At 38.7% G+C, this 22723-nt stretch overlaps 3 protein-coding genes across 3 annotated transcripts in view; 1 reads left to right on the forward strand and 2 right to left on the reverse strand.

Annotated features, from left to right (window-relative positions):
* Positions 1-323: 323 nt before the first annotated feature.
* LOC130070231 (tripartite motif-containing protein 16-like) lies at positions 324-11650 on the reverse strand. Its single transcript, XM_056234550.1, has 7 exons — positions 10976-11650; positions 10701-10796; positions 10268-10501; positions 9992-10151; positions 9812-9871; positions 7574-8399; positions 324-449 (listed from the first exon to the last, which is right to left on the reverse strand). Exons 1-6 carry the CDS (start codon positions 11585-11587, stop codon positions 7855-7857), a joined length of 1707 nt encoding a protein of 568 aa, XP_056090525.1. The 5' UTR covers positions 11588-11650; the 3' UTR covers positions 324-449; positions 7574-7854.
* On the reverse strand, positions 871-4699 carry LOC130070232 (E3 ubiquitin/ISG15 ligase TRIM25-like). The gene is made up of 6 exons (XM_056234551.1): positions 4030-4699; positions 3728-3823; positions 3295-3528; positions 3045-3204; positions 2852-2911; positions 871-1424 (listed from the first exon to the last, which is right to left on the reverse strand). The coding sequence occupies exons 1-6, from the start codon at positions 4615-4617 to the stop codon at positions 886-888; spliced, it is 1677 nt and encodes a 558-aa protein (XP_056090526.1). The 5' UTR covers positions 4618-4699; the 3' UTR covers positions 871-885.
* A 6449-nt stretch (positions 11651-18099) lies between the features above and the next one.
* myo10 (myosin X) overlaps positions 18100-22723 on the forward strand; it is a 45383-nt gene continuing 40759 nt past the window's right edge. Inside the window, exon 1 of the mRNA XM_056234532.1 lies at positions 18100-18503. Coding sequence (XP_056090507.1) covers positions 18483-18503 — 21 coding nt within the window. The 5' untranslated portion in view covers positions 18100-18482. The remainder of the gene's footprint in view (positions 18504-22723) is intronic.

The raw sequence follows: 22723 nt of genomic DNA on the forward strand, positions 1-22723 counted from the left end.
TTTTCTTTAAACTCAAAAGTAAATAAAAAAGATATATATATGTATGTATAAAACATTTCATAGCAAATATAAATAAAAAAGGTAAAATGTAAAAGTAGAAAATTATGCATGTTTACCATATATATATCACAATTTGCATTTTAAAGAAATAACAATGAAAACTAAATATACACCCATTTAAAAAAATAGATTGTTACCATTAGGGTAATGCATATACATAGACATTTTTTTTATCATTTCACATGTTCTTACATCAATTAGGTAATCTATATTGTTACAATATGCAGGTTCGGATTCTCCATAAACACAGGATAGAGGCTCAGTGAGTTAATATAGTGTTGACACCTTTATTTTTTATCAGGATAATTAAAGGTCAATTGTTTATGCAAGGGATTTTCTGGAACAGAGAGAATAAGCTCATGAAAACTGCAGATGGATGTACATACACTCTTTGAAGATACAGAGCTGTCAACGCTACAAAATGGGGGGGGGGGGGGGGGGGGGGGAGATCACATTGAATTGCTTAGTTCTGTGAGGTGAAGAAAACAGATTTTATTTATTTTTAAAAAACAATGTTGTAAAAATACAGCAGCCGCACACTCAAACACTGCAAGATCAATAGTGTGCGGCTGCTGTATTTTTACAATTTTCCATGATGATTTAATGTAGCAGCACCTCTCTACAAGACTTTTTTGACGGATGAGCGGTGGTTCTTTTCTATTTTTTCTATCTTGAAAAGACAATGTTGGACATAACAAATAAGCATCATTGCAATTCATGAATAAAATCACTTAATGCTAATGATTATAATTGTGTTGTTGTTTTGAGTAATCATCACAAAAAAAATTCTCACATTATTGTATATGTACTATCTATATTGTTAGATCACAGAATGTCACTTTCGAACAAATCAACAATTTTTGTAAAAATTCCAATAACCCGAAACCCAGGATAGAGAGGCCGAGTGAATGTGGTGTGGACTCTGTGAATGAGGGTCATTGTGTCAGAGACGCTGTAGAAGGACAGAGTTCCTGCACTGTGATCCACATACACTCCTATTCTAGAGGAGCAGGAGACTAAAGGGAGTTCAGTCTTTTTGTTGTTATGCCAGAATGAGCAACTGGAGTCATAGCATGACAAACTCCAGGACTGATCATTACATCCAAATCTACACTCATCTCCCTGTCCCTTCCTGCTGATGCTCTGATATGACACTGATATTTCCAGCCCTCTACTCCACTCAACCTCCCAGTAACAGCGTCCACACACACTCTCTCGACACAACACCTGAGGATGACCATCAAATCTGTCTGGATGATCAGGATACCGCTGTTCTCTGAGAGTGTATTTAATCACTCTGTTCCATTCAGACAGTACCAGGCTTTTATTCACTGTGTTTGAATCCAAAGAGAGCGGAAGGGAATCTGTTTAAGGTAAAAAATGATGAAAATAAAACACCAGACCTTTATTACATTTAGGATTTTATATATATGAAAAATGTCAGTGATGTTTGATACTTTAGGGAAAAAGCTACACAACATCAGCCTCATTGTTATCAACATCATAACATCGTTGTGTTGGTGTGTCTGTGTGTGTTTGGAGTTGACCTGAAGAAATTATAAATGGTTAAAAATGTAGAATCGAAAAGTCAATTCAAATTTCTGTTTAGTTTTTAGTCCTGTTCAAATGTTTTAAAGACAGCAGCTCTATCACAAACTGTACAGTTTACAGCTAAAGGTCCATTTGAATGTTTCTCTGTCAAAACAAAAACTAGCAGTGTCCAGACCAGGACGTTTAACTAACCCAGTAACATAAACTACCCTTGCGAAAAAGAAGTTTATTTAATTAATGTGCAATTAGTATACTTTTTTTAAAACTAAAATTAAGAAAGCATACTTTCAGTCTACCTTTTATATACTTCTCAGAAATATACTTTATGTACTTCTCAGAAATATATTTACAATTGCACTCAAGTATTCTTGACTTATACTGACAGAAAGGTCTAAGTATATTTGGCCTACTGTACATATCTTTTGATCGAGATATACTTAAAAGTATAATTAAGTATTCTAAGTATACTTGGCTTGTAGTTGTGTTTAATCTTTTGATTAAATAGCCTATTAAATACATTTTACACATAGTTTTATATACTGTCTTATAAACTTACATTGTTTGAAAATATTGATTTATAAAGAAAACAGATAATCCCATCCAGACAAAGTCTTTGACAAAAATGCAATTTTCCCAGCTTTTTGTTTAAAGTGTTGATTTTCTTTAATATACTTACCCACATTCAACCCAATTCAAAAGTATGCATGAAGATATAATAAAATCTTTTTAAACTTAAAGTGCAGTTAAAGGTATATTTCAAGTATAAAAAGTCAATACCTAAATAAGAACATAGTAGTATACTTAAAGTGCAAAAATAATATAAATAGTAAACTATAAGTATGATGTTATGTTCACTTAAAGAAAACTTACAAGTATACTTGCAGTATAAAACTACTAAACTAGTTGTTTACTGAGAGTACAATTCAATGTGTACTTTCATAAACTAAAAAAAGTATAAAAAGTAACTACTAGTATAAAAATAATAAACTACTAGTATACTTATAAGTTCACTTGTAGTACAGATGCAGTACAAATGAGAAACGTAGTTGTGAAATAGTTGTGCACTTAAAGTTTACTACTGTTACACTTATAGTACACTTAAATGTATAATGTGTCAATGTGTCTCATGTAAATCAAGAGCGTTATATGCAGTTCTGCACAGTTCAGTCTTATTGTCGATATATAATAAGAAGAAATAAAGTTTGTCTTTTTATGTACATGTATGATCATAGAGACTTACATTGGAGAAACTCCTCATGGTTCTTGGGTTCAGGGGTGGGAATGATGTTAATGTTTCTCACTAGGAAACCAACAGACATTTTATTGTAAATACTGTAAAATAATATAAAATAACTTTAATTATTGAATATTTTAAACATGCATTGTTTTTTACATGACATCATGTGATACATGTCAGTAAATGTAAGGCTTGCCTCTGCCAGATATCTTTTCTGTTTCCTCTCTGCAGAAATGCTCAAGTTTCTCTCTCAGTTGAGAAACAGATTTACCAACATCCTCAAAAGAGAGACGAGAACTGACAGTGATGCTGAGTGAGTCTGTAGATCCAGGAGGGACTGAGAGAGACTGGAAACTCTACACAGACACAAAGACACAGTAGAAACACCAGCTAAAGACATAGAAAGATCTATTTCAAAATCAATTTGTTTGTCAGATTTCTGTTACCTGGAGGAAATGGATGTGATGGTCTGTGTGTGAAAGCTGCTCCATCTCAGCGTCTCTCCTCCTCAGATCCTCGAACTCCTGCTCCAGTCGCTCCAGTCGTTCTTCAGCTCGACTCACTGCAGTCTTTTCCTGGTCTCTGATCAGCTGTGTCACCTCAGAGCGGCTTCTTTCAATGGAGCGGATCAGCTCAGTAAAGATGCTCTCACTCTCCTCCACTGCTGCCTGTGCAGAGCGCTGTTAGGACACACACAGAGACCCATTAGAAGCAGTCCATTCACTCAGCTCTTACTGGTCCCTCACACAGCCTGTTCCCCACAGTGGGCTTCAGTGGGACTGAAAGAGCTCCAGCACTGACTCCTCACAGACTGACTGGAGGAGAGTCCTAACTGAGTGTGAAACAGCTCTTCCAGCAGTTCTTCTGCTCTAAACTCACCTTGTGAGACTCTACAGCCTCTCTCAGCTCCTCAAGCTCCTTTAGTTTCTCCTCGATTCTCTGCTGGAATTTTCTCTGGGTTTCCTCCAACTGTCTCTAAAAGATTTAGTATACACAGTCAATATACAACTCGTACATGCGCCTCTTAGAGAATGTCACAAAGAACTGTTTCAAACATGAGCAAAGAGTAGAAATTATATTATCTCTTTCGTTTAAGAACTGTTTGAAAATGATCTTCGAATATATGTTATATAATTATGAAGAAACATTTATTATTCAACATAACGACTCATAGTTCATACCTGTTTCTCAGTCCTCTCTGCTGCAGCTGATACAGTGTCGTGGTGTTTGTGTTCATCCAACATACACAGATAACATATACAGTTCTGATCAGTACGACAGTAAATCTCCAGTAGTTTCTCATGTTGAGGGCAGATCATCTCCTGAAGTCGTCCAGTGGCGTCCATCACTTTATGCCGCTTTCCTGGGTGAAATTCCTCGTGACGTTCAAAATGAATTTGACAGTAGGAGTTCAGACACACCAGACAGGACTTGATGGCTTTGTTTTTATCCCCAGTACAGACGTCACACTCCACATCTCCAGATTCAGTGTAACATTGAGCAGGACGAGCTTGTAGTTTTGTCTTCTGGAGTTTCTCCACCACTTCAGCCAGCATGGTGTTTTTACCTAAAACAGGTCTTGTAGTGAAGGTCTGTCTGCACTGAGGGCAGCTGTAGACTCCCTTCTGATCATCCTGATCCCAGCAGCCTGTGATACAGTTCATACAGTAACTGTGTCCACAGGGAATGGTCACTGGATCCTTCAGTAGATCCAGACATATTGAACAGCTGAACTGATCCTGAGCCAAAGAAATATTGGATTCTGCCATTTTATTTCACACACTCACAGACAGAGAGACATCCACAACAACAGCTTAGTTTCGATTTCTATGAACTGAAACATTTCCTGGTTTTAAAACGTGTGCAAATGTGCCAATCATACAATATACACGACCGCTAGATGGCAGTCTTACACATAAACTTGCCAGACAGTTTATGAGACTAGAAACATGTATATTAAAATCTGTTGTTTATGCTGATTGTAACAGTCATTCTGTTCTTTTCACACAGGATTGATCTTCGCGTATTTATAGGCAAGACAAGTTTGCTTAGGCATGGTTTGTAGGGAAATTACAAACCTGCGCACACATATTCAAACGAATATAACTATAGAATCAATTTTTAATGCGCATGTGAACGCCATCCGGTCACAGGTTCGCGTTTAAAGTCTGTTTAGAACGCCGTCGTCTTAGTGGCCCCTAATGTAATAAATTATAATTTTGCTGGAAGTGAATCAATCAAAACCAACTTTAGCCGGAAATAACATCATTCAAAATCGCTATAAAGCCAAAACAATATCTGTTACCGTAAATTGTATGTTTATCTCTGTAAAGCTGCTTTGAAATAATCTCCATTGTTAAAAGCGCTAACGTTATATAAATGAAGATGACTTGACTTGACTTGATCACGGCCGCATTAACAATAGGGCTAGGCGGGGCTAAAGCCCCGGGGCCCGAACAAGGAGGGGGCCCTTGATTGGCTGTGGAGCAGATACTAGCCATCTGATTGCCAAATCCTTACCACGCAACGCCCCCCACAAATTAGCCCTGTTATTTAGTAGCGCTTTGCCGAGTATTCCATGCATTATCATGGAATCATTATCATTAATATTATAGTGACCGTTCGCAAAGACCCGCCTTTTTTAGTTACTGTGTGACAAGCCAGGCGGCTCTCACGAGTCACGCACATCATGTTCTAACGCAGTGAAAAAATACATCGCGGGGCAAAGACTAACGCGTAACGTTACACAATTGACTACGAGAGAGTGTTCAGAGCAGCTTACTGTTGATATGAAACAAAGTCTCAGCTTTCAAATATTGTAATTTAAATAATTTAAACAATACCGTTTTCAAGTTCAAGTCCACCGACGTTAATCTACTGACAGCTTTGTTGTCGGACAAAATTGCGTATTCGGCGTTTTGATTGGCCATGTCGCCTGTCAATCAAACCCCCGTGGTCAGCAGGACAGGGCATGGTGAAATGAAACGTCACGTTTTAATTTAACATAATACATTTATTCTATATTTAACTTGTGAACGATCGACCTGCTGCTGCACATAGGCCTATAGATGGCTGCCTGGAGTGCCTGCGCCTTATTAGAATATAGCTACGCATGCATCAACCAATAAATCGCCTCCACCCTTCACTTCATCTAGAGTCTAGACTATTTTTTAAAACACAGCGTCATCGTCGACCCCACAAATTTTCGGTAAGTTTGATTATTAACTTGATGGATGTTTGATATTGCTTTTTGTGTTTGATCAAACTCTATATTCACCTAAAGGGCTGGCGATAATATATCCGGTAGAAATATGTAAATTTTGCTGAGACATCATGATGTAAGTTTATAAATTAAACGCGTTTTTAATCATTGTGGTTTGACTTTGGATACAAATTATTTTAAATGATGGTGAACTTGAGACGGTTTTGCACAGCGCACTTGAGTTCCGACCCTGAGGTCTTAAAGTGACAGTAGCTGCTAATAAAGCATTTGTCGCCATTTGTGTCCATAATCAAACATCAGAAAGAAAGTAATTTACTGCCCTTGAATGAATCACTTTTGTAAAAATTATTAAGAATGAATGTTGAATTTATAGTGAAAACTATGTATTGTATATTTGATTACTTTATACAATATAATATTATTCAGTGCTTTAAGTTTTTCAAGGTCGATTTACTATGTGCCTTTGTTCTATTGTTATTTGTGACTCTTGTCATCGGTAAGCTTGAGATTCTTTTCTTAAGTTACTATTATTTTTTGTGATATTAAAATTGGTCACAAGAATTATGAAATGTTAGTGCCATTAAATTTTGATTTGATAAAAAATCGTTTTAAAAGTAATATAACTGAACTGTGAAGTATATCATAGATGGATAAAATGACTCGTATAATGATAGAACATTTAGCTCATGTAGTTGGTGACCTGTAGTGGTGGGGGGCCCTGCAGTAACTCATAGCCCCGGGGCCCAGTGAGCTCTTAATGCGGCCCTGGACTTGATTATCAAGTATCTGAACCCGTTTACATTCTTCTTTGTGAATGAGAGACCCTTGTAAGTTACATTTGCATTGGTGTTGCTATATTCTACTGTTTGAGCTACAGGAAAGCTTTTGCTTACTGTTTTTGGTAAAAACAAATCTTTGCTGAGGGTTTAATGATCTGTAGGTTTTAGGGGTATGTAGAGTGTAGGGCAAAAGGAAGTGAAGGGAAATGCTCGATTTTTTTGTGCTGGCGGCAGTTTAAAAAAACACTGTCAGCAAATAAAACCTGACCAGACACAGTCTTCAGTCCATTGCAACACACACATGCTTCAGAGAACGATTACAAGAGCACATGTCCTGGACTTCATCAGCAGGATCAATGTTCAAATAGTTAAAACTGGACAGTTGTCCACCATTCAGTTTAATTGTGATTCTTGACAGATAAGAGACTAACACAACATTTGATTAGTGATCTGGAACTGACTGCAGTTTTGTGGAGAGCTTACAGAATTAAACTGACACCGCAGATCCTTGTCTTCTCATGATAAAAGTAATGTTACAAATCATTTTTTAAATTCCATTAAGTGAATGTGTTGTGGGCTCCCTCTCTTTAAATAATGGCAATAAGAGGTAATTTATGGAAGGGATTTGTGGAAATTGCATGAACAGAGACTAGAGAGAATAAGTTAGTTTATTAAATGCATTTATTCAGTGGTTCATTGAATGTGATCTAACTGCATACATACACTTGTTGAAGATACAGAGCTGTCAGCGCTAAATAATGAAAAGAAAAATCACTTTGAATTCTTTTGTTTTGTTAGGTGAAGAAAATATAGTTGATTTCTATTTAAAAGACAACGTCAGACGTAAATAACAAGCATAAATGCAACTTGTGAATAAAAAGGATTAATATTGTGCTGATAATATTTGGAGTAAACATAAGAAACATTGTCAAAATCAAAACATGACAATGATATCTTGAGAATAGCTCTCACAATATTATTTGTAGAATCTCTGCATATAATCTCTATATTGTTAAATCACAGAGTGTCATTTTTGAGCCCTGTCCTGTCCATGATGGACTAGCTCTCAACCCAGGATAGAGAGGCCGAGTGAATGTGGTGTGGACTCTGTGAATGAGGGTCATTGTGTCAGAGACGCTGTAGAAGGACAGAGTTCCTGCACTGTGATCCACATACACTCCTATTTTAGAGGAGCTGGAGACTGGAGGGAGTTTAGCCTGTTTGTTATTATGCCAGAATGAGCAACTGGATTCAGAGCAGGACAAATTCCAGGACTGATCATTATATCCAAACGCACATTCATCTCCCCGTCCCTTCCTGCTGATGCTCTGATATGACACTGATATTTCCACCTCACCACTCCACTCAACCTCCCAGTAACAGCGTCCACACACACTCTCTCGACTCAACACCTGAGGATGACCATCAAATCTGTCTGGATGATCAGGATACCGCTGGACTTTGTCAGTGTATTTAATCACTCTGTTCCCTTCAGACAGTACCAGGTTTTTATTAACTGTGTTTGGATCCAAAGTGTGTCGACGGGAATCTGATGAAGATAAAACACATGATCTGCATTTATCAAGTAATACATGACTTTCAGTCTTAAAAATAAAACACCCGAGGTTTATTATACTTAGGTTTTTTAATACATGGCAAGTTACAGTCATGTTATATACTTTAGGAAAAAAGATTTATTACATGCCTCACTGTTAACATTATTCTATTGGTGTGTCTGTTGACCATCAGAAATTGGCCATCAGAAATTAGAGTTAGTTAAAAATTTAGAATTGAAAAGTCAAATCACATTTTCTATTTATTTTTTGTCCTGTTTAAATGTTTTAAAATCTCTTTTCAACAGCTGTACAAACCCAACAGCCTCTGTACAGTTGAGCTGATGGTCCATTTTAATGTTTATCTGCCAAAACAGAACCTAGCAGTGAGTGATGAACACAAGTGACCAGACCAGGGGCCTCATTTATAAAACGGGTGCGCACAGATTTGAATGTAGAGTGTCATGCCACGTCAGGGTCTAAGGAGTCTGAGAACTGCAGTTATTTGGAAATCTAAGCAATTCTTGTCACTCGCCATTTTCAAGTAAAGTATTTGGACGTTGACTAGTGATCTTTATGTTTCACAAGTTAAAATAGTCCATGTGACAGTGGTTCAACCTTAATTTTATGAAGCGACGAGAATACTTTTTGTGCAAAACCCCCCCAAAATAACGACTTAATTCAACATTTTCTTCTCTTCCGAGTCTCTGACGCTGTTCACGTGAGCACCCCGATGCATGTGTATGTTGCTGACGCAGGAGCCGGTGAAATCTGAAAGATTCATCAAAAATATCTTAATTTGTGTTCCGAAGATGAACGAAGGTCTTACAGGTTTGGAACGACATTGGTTGAGTAAATAATGACAGAATATTCATTTTTGGGTGTACTAACCCCTTAACATATAAAGGAGTAATTGAGAGTGAGGAGTTGCTGGGAGAGAGGGAGGGATCCTGGAAAAACTGTTGTGGCTGAACGTGTTCCCCCCGAACTTTGTCAATAAAACATCATTAATTACATTAAGGAGGGCGCGTTTGCAAGGCGGAGATCTGAAACCATTCGACTGCACACAATTTCAAGACCATTTGCAATTTATAAATTCCACATCTCGTTCTCTGATTGAAGCACACATGTACATTTGAGAAATGATCGTATAAGATCAAATGTAGGATGGTTTCCACACAACATTTTATACATGTGGCCCCAGGACTTTTTAAGTTAACTAACCCAGTAAGATAAACTAACTATCATATGATTATTCCTGATTTGGTGTAGTTGATTGTACTTTGAATATTAACAAAGTAAATGTGTCACATGAATGTCAAGAGTTGTATGCAGTTCAGTTTTATTGTTGATATAATAAGTACTAAAGTTTGTCTCTTTATGTACATGTATGATCATAGAGACTTACATTGCAGGAACTCATCATGGGTCTTGGGTTCAGGGGTGGGAATGATGTTAATGTTTCTCACTAGGAAAACAATATAAAATAAGTTTAATTATCAAACATTTTAGAATATTTTAAATATGCATTGTTTTTTTTTTGTTTTGTTTTTTACATGACATCATATACATGTTAGGAAAAGCTTACCTCTACCAGATATAATTTTTATCTCTTCTCTGGAGAAATGCTCCAGTTTCTCTCTCAGATGAGACACAGATTTACCAACATCATCAAAAGAGAGACGAGAACAGAAAATTAAGCTGGGTGAGTCTGTAGATCCAGGAGGGACTGAGAGAGACTGGAAAATCTACACAGACACAAAGACACAATAGAAACACCATCTAAAGACAAAGAAACATTTGATAGAAAAAACAATCTCTTCCCTTCCTAAAGACACTGTCCTGTTTGTCAGATCTCTGTTACCTGGATGAAATGGATGTGATGGTTTGTGTGTGAAAGCTGCTCCAGCTCAGCGTCTCTCCTCCTCAGATCCTTGATCTCCTGCTCCAATCTCTTCAAGTGTCCTTCAGCTCGGCTCACTGAAGTCTTTTCCTGGTCTCTGATCAGCTGTGTCACCTCAGAGCGGCTTCTTTCAATGGAGCGGATCAGCTCAGTAAAGATGCTCTCACTCTCCTCCACTGCTGCCTGTGCAGAGCGCTGTTAGGACACACACAGAGACCCATTAGAAGCAGTCCATTCACTCAGCTCTTACTGGTCCCTCACACAGCCTGTTCCCCACAGTGGGCTTCAGTGGGACTGAAAGAGCTCCAGCACTGGCTCCTCACAGACTGACTGGAGGAGAGTCCTAACTGAGTGTGAAACAGCTCTTCCAGCAGTTCTTCTGCTCTAAACTCACCTTGTGAGACTCTACAGCCTTTCTCAACTTCTGAAGATCCTTCAGTTTCTTCTGGATTCCCTGCTGGTCTTTTCTTTGCATCTTACCCAATTGTCTCTGTAGGAATAACAAATAAAAAGGAATCTGATAAGTCATACAGCATAAAAAGTAATTACCTCAAGTCAAAAATTATATCCTTGGGAGATCCGAGGAAGTGACTGCTTGGAAAATGATCTTGGATTATGTAGATATGGGATTAAAGATTTTTATAGGCGGCACAACTACTGTGATCATACCTGTTTCTCAGTCCTCTCTGCTGCAGCTGATACAGTGTCATGGTGTTTGTGTTCATCCATTGTACACAGATAACATATACAGGTCTGATCAGTATGACAGTAAATCTCCAGCAGTTTCTCATGTTGAGGGCAGATCATCTCCTGAAGTCGTCCAGTGGCGTCCATTAGATTGTGGTTTTTACTTTTGAAGAAAATCTCATGTTGTTTAAGATGATTTTTACAGTAAGAGTTCAGACACACCAGACAGGACTTGATGGCTTTGTTTTTGTCTCCAGTACAGATGTCACACTCCACATCTCCAGGTTCAGCGTAACATTGAGCAGGACGAGCTTGTATTTTTGCCTTCTTGAGTTTCTTCACCACTTCAGCCAGCATGGTGTTTTTACCTAAAACAGGTCTTGTAGTGAAGGTCTGTCTGCACTGAGGGCAGCTGTAGACTCCCTTCTGATCATCCTGATCCCAGCAGCCTGTGATACAGTTCATACAGTAACTGTGTCCACAGGGAATGGTCACTGGATTCTTCAGTAGATCCAGACAGATTGAACAGCTGAACTGATCCTGAGCCAAAGAAACACTGGATTCTGCCATTTTATTGCACAGATAGAGAGACATCTACAATGGTTCGACAGCAGCTTGAGCTTAGGTTTCGATTTCTCTGAACTGAAACATTTCCTGGTTTTAAAACGTGTGCAAATGTGCCAGTCATGTAATAAACACGACCAATAGAAGGCAGTCTTATACAGAAACTAATTACAACAGTTAACATAGATAGATAGATAGATAGATAGATAGATAGATAGATAGATAGATAGATAGATAGATAGATAGATAGATAGATAGATAGATAGATAGATAGATAGATAGATAGATAGATAGATAGATACATAGATACATAGATACATAGATACATAGATTGAAAGAATGATAGAATGATAGATAAATAGTGTGTAACGGTTCTTCTCTATAAAAAAAAAATGTAACCAAACTATTCTCCACCCATGGTTCGGTACGCACTTGCACCGCAGTTCATCTCAAATCTGACGGCATGCGCATCTATACTATGGTTTGTTGAAAATAACAATGCGTAATACAGACAGACAGAGTTAGACTAATGTATGTTTCATGTTGATGGATACGCATTCTGGCTTCCCCTAACTGTGTTCAAAAGGAGTGCCCTATGCTCTAATATGACCTGTCATTTACACCGTCATCACCCGGGTGTTGATAGCGCAAGATGAGACCTGAACAGCACACGTTGCTATCTGTGTTTAAACTGAACTCATTTAAACCGTGCCAATTTAAACATTAAAGCCAAGAAGACGCTAATGAGAACTCGGGCACACTGCAAGAAGATTTGTGTGTGCACTCACCCGAAACGCGCACACAGAAATCCGCATCTCAGACAGCGCACAAATATTGAGTTCTCTTTCAAGTCTTGCGCTTGAACGGACAAATTAACACAAAAGAATATGTCAATATGACCCTTCTTAGCAAGTATAGTTGTCGAGAGAGACAACGCATGTGTGCAGTATCAGTGTGCTGGATCAGTGCATTATGTCTTAAAGTGACAGTAGCCTTATATTCCTGCTGTTTATGTTCTTAATAGTGCTATCAATCGATTAAAAAAAATAACTAATCAAATTTTTTCCTGTGATTAATCGCAATTAAAAACACTTAAATTTTTATAGGTTTATATTTAGTTTAGGGCAGGCTACATATTTTAAACTGTAATCTTTTTTTTTTTTTTACATTTATTAGGCTTCAACTATAACAACTTTAAATTTAAGTGAACTTCAAACAATCCTCACATAAACATATAAATGTCCTATTTACCTTCGCCCTTCCTACCTGTCTAACATATAGGCTACAATACAATATACAGAATTTGAAAAAAGTTATCAAACAGTCTGCTGCACAAAACGTTCTTTAGTTCTACAAAAGTTATTTAGTCAGTAATTTTCTTTGTTCCCTTTGTTCTCTGATTAACTTTACTGACAGACAGCATTATTGGCAGCTGTCTCTTTAAAACCAGCCGCTGCTGCACGACACATCTCGCATGTGCCTCATTCTCTCACAACTCTTTTAACTTAAGAGTTCATTTAAGACTTTATTTAACTCATTTAAGACTTCTCTTATGAGGATTATCGATGAAACTGACATTTTGGCATAATTGTGTGTGTTCTTTAATCGCAAAAGAGAACTGTTTTCTGGCGCCCGTCTTTCTGTGTGTGTAACGGATGTAATAAAAGATGTTACCAGATAATTCATGGAAAACGCCATCCCCCCACTTTATTTTTTTAATAAGAACACTAACAGTTAAGAATCAGTTCGCCGCCACACCAGGGGAGGGCGCTTGAGCGCTCCTGTGAAGTATACTATTGAGACTAGATTTGTCCCGGGTGCGATCTCAGAAGTAAAGCTGACGCGCCAAGGGAAAGACGCTTATCCTGTCTGTCTCTTTACTATTTCACAGTGTTTCACAGGTGCACAGTGCTTCACTGCCTGTGTACCCTTGCTGCCAGCCCAGATTTCCCCTAGGTCTGAGGCCGGTAACAATTGGGGGCTCGTCCGGGATTGACTGCACATCTCGTCCAGGGACGGTTGTCATAGCAACGGTGGAATCCTGCGCCCAGTGTTTCAGGGAAGACTACTTCGCTAAGTGTCATCCAGAGAACAACTGTCACAGGTGATTCAGCAACATGACTACTTTCAGCCCACGGCGAGTGCTGCTCGTCAAGATCCAGAAGAAACTTGCAGGTTTGAGTTTGAGGCAGTTACAGACTGTAGCCATTTCGATAGATGACGGCCGTGAAGCTGACTACGGGGTAGATTTAAATGAACTTGAACTTTATGACCTAATTGTCGACTACATCAGAAGTGAAGAGTTAAAAGCTGCAGAAGATGAGGGCATGACTCAACTTCTCCTCCTGTTTGACCTGCTCAACGACGTTCTATCAGTGCCAGGCACCAGAGCAGCTGAACCTGGTAACGTGGCAACTGTCACGACGGGAGATTCGACAACACAGGACCGGGGTTACACTCCATCTGATAACCGGGGAGAAGCTGGTACAACACCATTCCCTATAGACAGCGATACTAACACACAACCATTTCACATGGACAGGGACACTAACACACAATCGTTTCACATGGACAGAGACACTAACACACAATCGTTACACATGGACAGAGAGCCTCGTGTGCATGTATCATTTCAGGACAGAGACACCGTCGATACACTTACCAGAGAAGTCACCTCATCAATGCCCTGTATGCCCGACCACTGTGGTGTTGCTCCGTTGGGTAGGATGAACTCATTTAACACTTCTGACCATGTTGTAAGATTGTCTGATGTTTCAGCTCTGTTACCACGAAGAGAATTTAAGTTACATGGTGGTCAAATTTGTGATACAGGTTGTGACATGTCTTTCAATTGTCTCTGTAAACAAATAGATGAAGGGTTGCAGGAGGGTTTCAGTGGGTCTGAAATTATCAGAGCGGTCCTTAAAATAACCAAACCTGGTACATTCAGAGAGATGTTAGTTAATAAGGATGATCTCACTGTTAATGAGTTGAAAAGATTTCTGCGTTCTCACATTAGAGACAAAAGTGTGAGTGAACTTTTTCAAGAGTTAACTAATGCTAAACAAAGTGATAAAGAAAGCCCACAACAGTTTCTTTACAGAATAATAGGTCTGAAACAGCATGTACTTTTTGAGTCACAACATCCTGGTGTAGGGTTTAGCTATCACAAAGAGCTTGTTCAGGGCACCTTCATACACACACTTTATCAGGGGCTAAGTGAGAAAAACAGCCATGTCAGACATGATCTTAAACCGTTACTGTCAGACATGCAGGTTAGTGACGACTTGCTCTTGGAACAAATCACGAAATCAACAGCTGAAGAAGAAGGGCGACTGAAAAGACTGGGTTCCGTAGGTAAAACCAGATCAGTTACCGTAAGCGCAGCTCAGCATTCCCACAGTGAATTGAACACTCCAACAAGAGTTGACACTGAGTTGCAAGCAAACCGTGATGCTATCAAAGAACTAACTGCTCAAGTTTCCTCTCTAACCAAGCATCTAGCTCAGATGTCCACCCCCGCTGAGACTGTGAAGCTGCAAGACTGTCGTTCACCTACTGTTCGCGCTCAACCACCATTATCTGAGACCCGAGGTAAATGTAATGACTGTTTACAGAAAAACCAAACGAACTGTGTTCACTGCTTTGTTTGCGGCCAGGCAGGACATCGCGCCATTGGCTGTCTCCAACGGAAGTTGTCGGGAAACGGGAAGAGGTCGCTGGAGAGGGGCAGTCAGCGATCCTAAGCAGTGAGGAGCCCCGAGAAAAGGTCAACATACCAAAACGCTCACAGTCAAACTCACAATACCAGTCAGATCAAAAGAAAAGAGTAGCTCAACTCATTGGTAAGCGATGCATGGTCTCATGTTCCATTAATGGGGTACCTCTTCAGATGCTGCTGGATTCAGGGGCACAAGTGACCATGGTGAGCAAATCGTGGATTGAACAAGCACTACCCTCTCTGAAAATACAGCCGCTTGGATTGTTGTTCGTTAATCACTCTCTTGAAATTTCTGCTGCCAACAATACTCAGGTTCCGCTTGATGGATGGGCAGGGATAGATCTTCAAATATGTAGCCAGCAACATGGGCGTGTGACAATCCGAGTACCACTACTTATCAGTCGCGACTGCAACTAGCCTCTCTTAGGTAGTAATGTCATTTCGGAAATGATCAAAGCAAATCTCGATCAGCATGATAACGTTGACGTAACTAAAATACTAAAAGAAGCTTTGAGTGTCAGTGATAGCGCCGTGGAAGCATAAGTCTCTACACTTCAGACTATTAGACCCGCAGAAATTCCAGAGTCTATTGTACGCCTCGGCAAGAAAGGTATAAATATTCCCGCAGGCAAGATTCGTGAAGTGCAGTGTAGAGTTCGAGGATGGCACCGTGGAGGTACGATGATGTTTCAGCCTTGCCCTGAGAATCATTGCCTGGAGGGTCTGGAAGTGTTCCCAGCTTTAGTTGATGTCCCTGTTGGATCATCTAAGCGCATCAAAGTCCCGATTCAGAACTCGACAAAACATGCCATCTATCTGGCAAAGAAAACCGTTCTTGGTACTCTTGAAGATATACTTGATTTAACACCAATCAAACCTTCATCCATAAACTGTGAGCCCACTCCTCAGAAAACAGCACACTTGTGTTCAGCTCAATTGTGTTCTTGTGAGCAGACTTTGAGAACAAGTAGGGAAACGCATAAAACTACCCACCAGACCAAAGACAAATGGCATCCTCCTGTCGCTCTGTCTCATCTAGCTGAGGAAGAGCAGGAGATTGCGAAGAGTGTATTATATGACCAGTCTGATGTATTTGCTGAAGATGAAACCGATATTGGTTGCATTTCTGACTTACAACTCAAAATCTACTTAAAAGATGACACCCCAGTTCAAAAGTCCTACAACGCAGTTCCAAAGCCCTTGTATAGAGAGGTTAAGGAATACGTTCAAAAGCTGCTAGACCATGGATGGATTAGGAAGTCCGTATCACCTTATTCCTCCCCTGTGGTCTGCGTAAGGAAAAAGGATATGAGCTTACGTCTTTGTGTGGACTTTCGTGGACTAAACAGCAAAACCATTACCGACCGTCATCCCCTTCCACGTATTCAGGACTTATTAGATAGCCTGGGAGGTTACTCATGGTTTTCTATCCTTGATCAGGGCTGTGCATATCACCAGGGTTTTGTTGAAGAGAACTCTAGGCACCTGACAGCTTTCAGTACGCCGTAGGGATTGTACAAATGGATCCGTCTTCCTTTTGGCCTTTCCAACGCACCGGCGGCTTTCCAGAGATGTATGGAAAATGTGTTGAGTGGTCTGAGGGATGAATGCTGTTTTCCTTACTTAGACGATGTTCTCTGTTTCTCCAAAACATTCCAAGATCACGTCAAAGATTTGAAGAGAGTGTTTTTGTCGTAAAAATATACATATTTAAAACTTTATAAATGAAAATATCTGACTTCCGGCAACGATCGACGCGCGTTCACGGGTGATGGAAGTCGGCGTACGAGGTAGGACGTAGCGTAGGAACCGTCGTGACGTAGACGTTGTTTTGCTCTGCTCTCTGGCTGCGCAGGCACGTTCGTTCTACGTCACCACGGTTCCTAGGCTACGTCCTACCTCGTACGCCGACTTCCATCACCCGTGAACGCGCGTCGATCGTTGCCGGAAGTCAGATATTTTCATTTATAAAGTTTTAAATATGTATATTTTTACGACAAAACCGCACGGATTACCCTCAGAAGGCCTTCGTTTATCCCCCTGGAGCCGGATGGATTACTTTTGTGAAGGATGTATGCAGATTTTGGGACTTGAAGGAGGTGGACCCCATTGCTTCACATTATATCCACTGAAGGGTCTAAGACATTTTCTAAAATGACTGAAAATGTGTTCGTCTGAAACAAGATTGACATATGCATCTCGAACGGCTTGAGGGTGAGTAATGCATGTGTTAAATATCATTTTTGGCCGAACTATCCCTTTAATCTTTATCTTTATTTATATAGGGAAGATTATATGGAATGTTATTTTACATTTGAGGACTTAAATTATATTAAATTTATGTACCAGAAAACTACTGTTAGATACCTAAATAACCTGAAAAGTGCTGTTTATTTTTTTATCTTTGTTTTATTTATTTGTAATTTTTATTTGATTTTATTAATCCCTTTTTCCCTGAACAGTTCCGTACCGAAACCGTGACCCTAAAACTGTGATAAAAACCGAAATTTGTAATTTAAAAGTTACACCCTAATAGATAGATAGATATAGAGCAGGTGCGTTGATGAAGCTTTATATTTTTTATATTTTTATTTTTATTTCATTTTACATGTGTGTTTATCAACCCTGAATTTTGAACTGAGCTTCCTGTTTCACAGCTGAGCTTTTAGTTTAACAGCCAGTGAATCAACAAATAGTTTGTGTGGATTATCCCGCGCGCCCTCACCACGGGAACAGCAGGAGGTGCGCGCGAGGCTATACGGATCTACAGAAGTTTTGCCATTCAAACTGCGCGGGGGGCGGAGCCAACAGGCATCGAGCCGACTCAGCGGAGTCTCTGCAAACTTGGCAGGAGCCGAAGCCTTCGCTGTTTACCGAGGCGCGTGTCACACCGGCATACAAAGTGACCTCGCGCCGTGTCTTTATATCCCATCCCGAAGCGCGCCTCGTGAGCCCCGGTGTCACTGCGCTCGTGGAAGAGAAAACTTTTTCCTGCTCTCGCGACTGGCAGTGGGACACATGATAGTTTCCAACATCTGTATGGTCTGAAACAAAGACGTGTCTCTGCGCGAGAGAGAAACAAACTGGCTCCAGGGGTCTAGAGATCAGTGAGATGCAGTGAGGGACCGCATGACACTTTTCACTGACACGTATGGCTCGGCTCGTCGACTCCTATGAAGACCTCAGAGAATTATTATAAGGACAATGGATAACTTTTTCACCGAGGTAAGTTGGATATGAAAATACCATTTTCATGTTGCTATAAGAAGGATGTTCTGCAGTTTCTGTTCCAGAAAACAAAATACATGAAAGATGTAACAAATCCCCTTGGGTTTGTACTAAGAAAATAACCGTCTGTATGTATAGTTTGTATGTAGTTTGTTTGATGTTCAGGACTCCCTCACCCTCACATCTCCCTCACTACCTCGGTTCTGAATGGTTCGGGTCGTTCCCAGCGGAGCTCTCAGGCATTTCCTTACCTTTCTTCTCGTTTCCTCGTCTACATCCCAGCGCTATTATTAGAAGTGTTCACATACGCTGGCTGAATTAATATGTAGTGTTTCATTAGTGATAACTTTATACAAAGCATGGCATTTATAAATAGCATTTAATAATAATAATAATAATAATGATTAAATAGATTTTGTATTATAAAATAGTGATGTAATATAAATTACATAAATTAAAAAAATATTCTGGTCAAGCTCGGGTAAATAAATGTAACCCTTTATTAAACAAAATAAATGAAATTGAAGATCAAAAATGTCCACCCTGCATGTTTGTTTACTTTTAAAAGTACTACATTATTGATACTCTTGTACATTTTTATTGTCACTGAATTGTTAGTGTATTTTTTTGCTGAATTTATGAAATTATTGTGGAAAAGCTGCTTAACAAGGTGGACAAGTGTTATAAAGAATGGATTTCCTATTGCTCGCGTACAACCAGTTACAATTTTAGTTGATTTTGAACTGGATTTAGATAGGAAACAATATGTAAAACATTGCCAACGAACTTTAAATGCACTACTTATTCAACTTTAAACATAAATTACTTTCACAATCACTATGTACACTCTCAGTGTCCACTCTGTTAGCTCTTCAGATATAACAGGGTCGACACTAACACTGGATCTAAAATCAGGCTATGCACCGTGTCTGAGCAAAAACAAGCTAACAAAGAAGATTTATCAAATGAAGAATTGCGTGGTTTTTAAACCTGTCATTTTAAAAATATGATTTTCCTACTAACTTACCTAAACAGTGTGGACATACTAAGGTTGACCGCATCAAATTTGAAAGATAAAATTTATAAAAAATAGACAGTTAAAATATAGTTGAGGAACTCACTCACTTGCCCAAGTTGTTTTCCCTGCAAAGAAGTGATAACTGATTTAACTGTCATTTAATTTTTCCAACTTTCGTTTAAAGAGAAAGTAGTCAAAAATAACAAAGTGGACAGTAAATTAGGGGACAAGCTAAAAACCTTGATTATAATTGTTAAAAGAAATTTAATAAAAGAAATTTAATAATTGAAAAAAATATTTATACATTAGATAGAGTCATTACTGATATACCCAACAATGTAAAAAAAAATATATATATATATATTAATTGAAATTTCATGTATAGTAAGCTTTGTTACACAGGCCTGGGAACATAGGAAAAATGGTTATGTGGTGGTTCTAAACGCTGTAAAATGTTTCAAATTATTTTTTAATCAACTTCAATATGCTTAGAGTTCATATGGTGTTTTTAATGACTAAGACAGGTTTAAAATTGATAATGTTCAACATTTTAAGGCAGTAAGATCATGATCTTTACTGGGGACACAAAAGGCACCAAATCCCATGAATGACCCAAATTGTTGTATTTTTTGCAAATAATACTTTTATTTTACAGCCAGTAAATGTTTTTAGATATTTTAGATGTTATTTTTGTTATATAATATTTTAATACATCAATATTTTAATAGAAATATATGTTATATGGAAATGAAATGAATCCATAACAGTGTTATCAAAAGATAATTTGGGGGAATACTTGTTAGGACTGGTGTTGATGGAAATGAGACAATAGTATTATTCATCCCTCATAACCTGACTGTGAAATGAGTGCGAGATGATGATCAGTAGCACGAGCCGCTCCCTTGTGCCGCTGCCACATGAGTCACAAGTGAAGGCTTCTAATATTGGCTTGAGGTGGATCATTAGTCCTACAGATTGTGCTTTTCACATGTGAAGGCGTGGCACTAATTAAATAAATAATCTCAATAAAACTTCTCACCTGTACCAGCTCACCTGTACCAGGCTGCGTCCAAATCCACATACTGCAGAGTAGGTACATTTGGTTTGAAACAAACTAGTTACTACATGTACTTACTATAGTAATAACAGTAAATTATGCATAACTACAAGTAACTAACACTAAATCCCAACCCTAACCTTAACTCTATAGTAAGTACATGTATAATATTACTCAGTACTTATTTGAGTAAGTACATTGTAACTATGTCACCCTAAAATAAAGTGTAACCAAAGTATGTTCTATATAGTATAAATGTGTGTTGTAGTAGTATAAATAAAATTCAGACGCACAAAATCCGCCATGTTGTCACTGTCACGTGACCTACCATCATCAGTTGCCTTGCTTTACTGCTATTAACAAATCCTCTCCTGTGGCCTCATGGGATAGTGAAGTGTCAATCTAATGCACACTTCAGAATCTTGGCGGAAGTAGTAGGTCATCTGGGTACTTTTCGCCTAGTGTATTTCGAGTACTATGGATTCAGATATACTACTCAGTTGGCGTACTGTTTTTCACACTATAGTATAGGGTAGAATTCGATTTCGGACGCAGCAATAGACTTTATATTAGGGTTTCAGATGGTCCAAGAGGGAAGCACAAAAAGCAGGGAGCTCTAACTGCACCAGCTTTACACAATAGTGTCAAATGTCCACCGGCTGCTGCATATCTAGCCTGCGAATCGGTTTCTGGACAAAAGAAGCAGTCTTTAAAAAGAGACAGCTCTGTGTGTGCGGAAACAGATTCAGCCGAAACATGCGTGCGGAATGTGGGGAAGAGCTGAGCTCGTGAATGCCTGTCTCACACACGGCTCTTACATGACTGACCTCAGAGAGTATGATTCCTGTCTCACACAAACATGTCTAACCTCACAGAGAGAGATTTCACACACAAATCTGCCCTTTAGCCATTTTCATTAGCATGGATGCACATGCAAACATGCAGTTATGGTCGCAGGCCTGCATGTCTGTTTTGTTTTAGGTGTGTTTGTGTATGGCCGTATTTGCACAGCAGTGTCGCTGAGGTTATTGCCTCCCTGCAGTCCCTATAGGCGGAGCTTATTCAAAGGTAAACCTCTTTATTTTCTTGTGAATTGGCCAATCAGAGTCGCAGGTACTGTTTGACAGTTGTGTTTTAGTGCAGAGGAGTGCCATTCTGGGAAAACAAACACTCCAGGTTTTTCTTTTTTTGAAACCTAAAACAAAAGTCTCATAGGATCAGAGATGCTTTGGGTGCAATTGTGACATCTCATATAATTATGAGAATGTCATAGAATTAACATTGAATTCTCTTTAAGGTTAAAACTCTCTGTCATCTTTTTTCCCTGATAAATTGTCATTAGCAATTAAGCAGACAAACACAAAGGTCTTAGTTATTTAAAGTAGTGAAACACAAAGGGGTGGAGCTTATTTAGCACCTGGCGTACAACAGCCATGAGACACTGACTGTACACATATTATTTACCTTGTTTAAGTACCATAGTTTTTTAAAGAATATTGATGTGCATTTTTAGAATAAAAAATATAATATATTATTAAATATCATATATTTATTAATGTTCACTGACATCCCCAAATGGAGGTTTTGAAACATTTAAATAACTTAAAGATAAGTTATGTTAATATCTATAACAATTTAAATAAATGTTAGATTTTGTCCTGCAAGTAAGTAAACCCTCCACACACTTGGCCATGTACCCACTTCTGGTTTCCTCATCTGCTTGGTGTCAAGTAATCCTTGTCTATCTCACACACACACACACACATACACACGTTAAATCTTGTGAGTAGCTTAATGATTACACAGTATAGTGATTCAAAGCTGCTTTTAACAAGGAACTCAGAAGAGGAAAACCCTTTAGCACCTACACTGACAAAGAGAAATACGTGTTCCGTATTTCTGTTAAACAGACAGTTCACGCAAAAATTAAAATTACCCTCCTGTTGTTTCAAACCTGTATGACTTTCATTTTTTATTGAATCTAAAAAGGACACATTTTGAATGATGTCCTGAATGGGGACTGGTGCTTTCAAGTATCAGAAAGAAAGCAAAAGTGCCATAAAAGTACGCTATATGACTCATGTGTGATATGCCAAGTATTCTAAAGGCATATGAGAGCTTTTGGTAAGAAATAGACAAAAA

This window comes from Rhinichthys klamathensis, unplaced genomic scaffold (assembly GCF_029890125.1).
Source record: "Rhinichthys klamathensis goyatoka isolate OS25496 unplaced genomic scaffold, OSU_Roscu_1.1 h1tg000398l_1, whole genome shotgun sequence".
In the NCBI taxonomy this organism is placed as follows: Eukaryota; Metazoa; Chordata; class Actinopteri; order Cypriniformes; family Leuciscidae; genus Rhinichthys; species Rhinichthys klamathensis.